This window comes from Hyaena hyaena, unplaced genomic scaffold (assembly GCF_003009895.1).
Source record: "Hyaena hyaena isolate Hyena2069 unplaced genomic scaffold, ASM300989v1 scaffold_170, whole genome shotgun sequence".
Lineage (NCBI taxonomy): Eukaryota > Metazoa > Chordata > Mammalia > Carnivora > Hyaenidae > Hyaena > Hyaena hyaena.
In genome coordinates, this window is record NW_024080802.1 from 2,620,703 (window position 1) to 2,626,886 (window position 6,184).

Sequence of the window (6,184 nt, forward strand, 5' to 3'; positions counted from 1 at the left end):
CCAGGCACGCGGCGCGAGCGGCGGCTGCAGGTCGGTAAGCTCGACGAGCGAAGCGCCCTCGCGGCTTCCCTTTGGTGTGCGCCGGCGGCCGCCAGGCCGGGGGAAGCGCCTGGCCCGATCTGTTCAACTTCGGGGGCCTTCGCTGCGCTCCGGCCGCCCTCCCGGGTCTCCCCGCCGCGCCCCTGCCCCGTCTCGCTTCCCCGGGGCTCCGGAAGGGAAGGAGGCGTGTCCGGAGCAGGCGGGAGGGACCTGTATAAAAGTGCTGGCGGCGCGCGGGCCGGGGCTTCACTCGCCGCCTCGCGCCGGGACCGGGAGCGCCGTGGGAAGCACGGGCCGTGGAGAGGGCGCTGCGCTCGGGCTACCCAATGCGTGGACTATCTGCAGCCGCTGCTCGTGCAATATGCTGGAGCTCCAGAACGTCTAAACGGAGTCGCCACACCGCTGCCTGGACTGGATCACAGTGCTGCCTTTCCTTATGAAGAAGACACAAGTGAGTAGCGCGCGCTGGGAGCTCGCCGCCTCTCCCAGGATATCGCGCCAGGGGCCCGAGGGAGGCCGGCTCGTCTCGGCACCGGCTGCCGGGGCGAGTGGGGCTGTGCCCGCCGGACGATCCAGGAGGGTGCGAGGGAGGCGGGCGCGGCGTGCGCGTCCGAAACGCGGTGGCTGGGTGAGCCAGAGAGAGAGAGGAGTGGGAGCATTGAGAGAGAGCTGGTGTCAAGTTTGGAGCTGCAGCCCTTAAGTTTGGAGCTGTCAGGAGGGAACCGCAGTTCCTGTAAAATGGAAGAATCTGCTCTTTGGCCGGAGAGAGTGTTTTCCCTTTTTTTTTTTTTTTTTTTTTTGTAAGTTCTCACGCGAAGGCATTTCTTTGCACGCGAGAGGTTCTCCCGTGGATTCCAGCAGATTGCAAAACAGCTCCCAGCGCACCACGCTCGCTCTCGAACCCCGGGTTTTGTGCAGCCCTCCAGGTGGGCGTGGGGCTCCTGCGGGCTCGGGTGCACCCGCGGGAGCGAAGCCAACCCGAGCTCCTTAGCAGCTGCGCTCCGCCAGGCGGAGAACCTGCCCGGCCAGCCCGGGAAACTTAGCTCTGCGAGGCGCTTGCCAGGTTTGAGGCTCTGGGTGAGTTTCCAGAGAGCCACAGATGGGGTAATACCACCACACTGCACCACCTTCTTCCATTACAGAAGAGAAGTTTTTTTTGTTTTTGTTTTGTTTTTTTAAATAGGCACCTCTAATGATAGTTATTGAGGTAATTCCCAGTGCTGCTAAATTGTGCGTTATACATAAACACTGTGGGTAAAGCACCGCCCAGGGGTACAATTAGACCGTTTTTTTGTTTTGCTTTGTTTTTTTGTTTTTTTCCTTGAAGCAGCTATCTGATTTGTAGTTTGGAAAGGGCTGCCAAGGTGCTCCCACCCATGGCTCTTTCTCCATTGCAGTTCATACGTCTTCTCACTTCTTCCCCTTAGGAATCTATCTGCGTAACTGCCGCGAGTTGGGTCAAACTGCCCTTTCACCCCCAAGAGGATCTCTCAGAGACAGCAATATCTGAAATGTGTCCAAGGGGTGGAAGTGGTGGGGGGAAGCGGGTGGAAGGAAATTGAGAATTTGTCCAAATCGTCAGTTTAGAATCAAGACATCCCTGAGCTGAAAATGCTTTCTTGGATGAGTTGCTTTGTATCCTACTTTAAACTGATATGTAGGCCTGGGAAATGTACACATTCAGAAGGAAGTAGGAAGAATCGAGCTCCGTGCACAGGTGTGGAAAGGTCAGGGGAAGGGACGCTGCCTGGCAGAAAGACGGTTTGTGCAGTCTGAGGCTAGCCGCCCAAGACTAAGCGGAGCACAGGCTGCTCCTGCAAGCAGGTTCATAGGCAAAGCATTGAACGCCGCCACACTGTGATGTTGAAATGCAAATGTTCAAGACTGGTAACAAAATTCAAGTTTTAATGTAATTATCTGACTTTGTACAAGCCTTCTGCTTTGTGAAATAATAAGGGTGGGGCGGCGGAGGGCTTGGGGGAAGAACCAATTCCTTGTTATATTAGCATTTCCTCAGGTGAATAGTAGTGCTGGGATCTGGTGCAGAAACCGCTACCTTCTAGTTCAGAAAGGGGAAAAAAAAAAAGCCTCAACTTTCCTATTTAAACAAGAACACAGGAGACAGATCAGGTTAATGACCAACACTCCAAAGGGAGACGATGTACTATCCTGTCACTTTGAGAGTCAGGATTGATGATCCTTGCACCCTTGGTTTGTAAAACAAACGTGAGCTCTGTAATCTCCTTTCTCACTTTGATTAAATGGCTGTGTAAATCGGATTACATGGAATAATTCCATTGAAAACTAGAAAGAGGTCGATCTAGCCTGAAACGCAGTGGCGTTAGTGACTCAGTGCTGCCGACCACGGACATTTGAGACAGCTAAATATTTTAGAAATGTGACCTGCTCCAACCAAGTTAAAGTGCAAGCCCTCCGGGAATCTTGCTGATGTTAAAGAGTTTGCAGGCAAAGGAGGGCAGTGCCCTTTGTTGAATGAAGGCATTCATTGCCTGGCATCTAATGACCTTCAAGGTTTCCTTTAAGGATACTTCTAGCAATTCTACATTCTTGCCACTGAAAACGAAGACACTTGGAAATAGTAGGAAATCGGTAAAATAATCCATGGACATGGGGCAGGGAGATTAGATCCTCGTTCATATTTTTAAATTTCCTAATCCAGAAGTTAGAAGTTTTCTGTGCAACTATATGTAGATGGAGAATAGCATAAGGAAATTAGACCTTAATAAGTAAAGCCATTTGTTCTGCATCTAATGTTCTCCTTGCCAGGGAGGCATATCTATTAATGCTCAACAGTTTAATCATTTATAAAAGTGACATCGATAACCAGAGTTCTGTTTTAAGGCAAATGGTTCCATACGTTTCCATTACCCAAGATCTAAAATGAGAATTTATTAATTATCATCATTTTAACTTGAATTACAAGCTCTGCAAGAATTCCAGGGACACCAGGCACTCTGGCTTTTCACTCAATCCAAATAAGTGTGGAAATTCCATCAACAACCACTTGGGGTTTGATAAATGACTGTCATTTATTTAGCATGCGTGATAGACTTTAGTATTTGGAAAATAATTACATAGGCAATAGTCCTTAGAAGCAATTGTAACAAATTCAGTCAGCCTATAGTAATGAATGCACTTTGCGTTTTTCATATTTCTTTTTTTAAAGTTTTTTAATGTTTTATTTATTCTGAGAGAGAGAGAGTGAGAGAGCACGCGTGAGCAGGGGAGGGTCAGAGAGGGAGACACAGGATTTGAAGCAGGCTCCACACTCTGAGCTGGCTGTCAGCACAGAGCCCGATGTGGGGCTCGAACCCACGAACCGTGAGATCATGACCTGAGCCGAAGTCGGTCGCTTAACCGACTGAGCCACCCAGGCGCCCCACATTTTTCATATTCCTGATTGTATTTTGTTGTGTGATTTTTAGTTTCTGAAGAGAACTGTGTCCCTGGCTTACAAAGAATATCTATTTCAATGTGTAATCACTTTTTTCAATGTAATGCTCTGATATACTGGTATATTAAATAACAATTGTATAGCATATTTGGCAAGACCAATTAGAAAACTGCTGTCAGTTTAACAGGCCTGGTGCCATGTTTATCGATGTTGTACTTGCATTTTAGTTTTGAGATGGTTTCTGAGAGTTTTCATGACTGCTGTCAGTTTTAGAAATACTAAGGAGAAATTCATTTTGCAGACTGTGTAGAAAGGCCATTTTAGGCACACATTAGTTCTCTGAAAAGAAACAAATAGAATGCTTGTTAGCTTATGTTATTCCAAAGAAAATAATCCTTTTTTGTCTGTATCAAGTTTGTCATCTGTGTGATAATGCAAGTTTATGGAAAATAACAATTATGAAAAGAGCATTTTTAAAGTTTGTCCTTAGATTGCATGCTTTGAATACTTCTAATTTATATAGCTTTTAATTGATATATTCTGCCAAGACTTTAAAAGTCAAGTGCTAAGTCAATTACATTTAATAGGAAGGTAACCATATGGAAATCTGAAGGCCTGAGCCAAACCAATTAAAATTGCTAAATTTTATGTCTAACTACTGATTTGAAGATAGCAATTGTGAGTCACATTTTTTCTTTAATGATAAGCGATTGAAATTCTTCCATCACCATAAATAACATTGGGGAAAAAAAATCCCTGCCCAAGTAGCTAGTCTGAATATTGGAGGATAGTTTCTTGCATTGAACCCCACTGCATGTGCCTTCTCCATCCATGTCTGGGAAGTGCCTAAACTGTAATGGAAAGATCCTAGGCTCTTGCTTTTGAAGACTTAAACTCTAATTTCTGTTTTACCACTGGTAAGACAAGTGACTTCAGGCAAATAGTTAAACTTCTTAGGATTTCCATTTTATAAACTGTGTGATGATAAACTAATTATAAAGTTTCTTCTCATGATTGGAAAGGACTAAACACAATTTTATATAGGTCTTTATGCTAGTACTGTGGCTTTCTATAGTTACAGTCTGAATTTATTGTCCCCCAGAAGAGAGTTTCCTTGCTGGCAACTTAACAAACCAAAGAAAAACTGGCTATTGCAGCTAAATGATGCTTACCCAAAAAAGCAAATGGACCAAATTTTAATAAATCTGGATCTGTGAATTCAGTGTCTCCCATTATATAGGTGGTTATCTTTTTATAGACTAATTAATACACTTCAAATAGGAATGTGTGAAAACAAAGGCTATATGTGGCATGAGAGATGTTAAATTCTTTAAAAATTTTCTTTAGGGGCACCTGGGTGGCTCAGTCAGTTAAGCATCTGACTTCAGCTCAGCGTATGATCTCCTAGTTCGTGAGTTTGAGCCCCGCATTGTGCTCTGTGCTAACAGTTCAGTGGCTGGAGCCTGCTTCAGATTCTGTGTCTCCCTCTCTGTCCCTTCCCTCCAGCTGTGCTTTCTCTCTCTCTCTCTCTCTCTCTCTCTCTCAAAAGTAAAGAAATAAACATTTAAAAAAATTTTAAAACTAAAATTTTTCTTTAAAGGTAAAACTGAATGAGAGAATTAGAATTGAAAATAAAAATAGAAACTGGAAACATCATTACCATATCTGATTTATTTCCATATGTCTACACACTTGCTTTCTAAGTTCCCCTGGTATGATTCTGAGAGTTTACTGTAGACTAAAGATACTTGGTCAGCTTCCTATACTTCGTGTTCTTGCACTTTCTCTCTTGAGGGAGGCCATGCATTCATTTCTGCGGGGTGTCTTTACCAGGCAACGTGCAATGAGGTTTTTTTGTTTTTTTCCATTATGCAAGTTTGAGAGACTTTTTTTTCTCTTTTTTCGATTACGTTAATGTTCCCTTTTGTAAATTAGGGTGTAAAGCATTGGGATATAAATCTGAGGAATGATCTTTTATCTTTGTTTTCTAGTACATGAATCATGAGCAGCTGCAGGAGACTCTTTCGGTGTTCATCACCTGCGTAGTCAGAACAATTTATGAAACAAATGGAGGGAACACCAAGATGCTTTTATAATAAATGCTGTTTTCAGTTATTTTGTGTACACTTTGTCTCTTAGAAACCATTGACTGTAGCCTTACTAATTTGTAGATGCAGCAAGATGGTTTTGCCTTTTCACTTAATTATGGGTATACTAAAAACTGTTTACAAGGGCCAGGAGTTAGAGAAAACTGTCGTTATTTCATCTCTACCTATTTCCTTCTGTCCAGGAAAAAAAGGAGATGGGTGGGGGTGGTGATTTTCTTACAATTAGGCCTCGTGGTTCTTTTTTTAAAATCACAATGTGTGTCATCTAAAGAAAGACTGTTCTTTATGTAGCTCTCTTTCTCTTTTGGCTACATTTTACTATGTTTCTAGGTTGTCACATTGACTTGGATATTAGGGGATAGAGTTCTTTTATTAGCCCAGGTAGAAGTTGTATGATTTGGGGAAGGTATTTTAATCTCTCTGAACCTTGGTTTCCTCAACTGTGAAGTCAGGAAACTAGGTGATCTTTTTTAAGTTTATTTATTTTTATTTTTATTTTGAGAGTGACAGCATGAACAGGGAGAGGCAGAGAGAGGGAGAGACTGAGAATCCCAAGGAGGTTCCACACTGTCAGCGCAGAGCAGAATGTGGGGCTCAAATCCATGAACGATGAGATGATGAC

General features: G+C 43.8%; 1 protein-coding gene across 3 annotated transcripts in view; it reads left to right on the forward strand.

Annotated features, from left to right (window-relative positions):
* Positions 1-306: 306 nt before the first annotated feature.
* The window catches only part of KITLG (KIT ligand), an 82,943-nt gene continuing 77,065 nt past the window's right edge, over positions 307-6,184 (forward strand). For all 3 annotated transcript variants that reach the window (XM_039240218.1, XM_039240221.1, XM_039240219.1), the window contains exon 1: positions 307-490. In XM_039240218.1, coding sequence (XP_039096149.1) covers positions 476-490 — 15 coding nt within the window. In that variant the 5' untranslated portion in view covers positions 307-475. The remainder of the gene's footprint in view (positions 491-6,184) is intronic.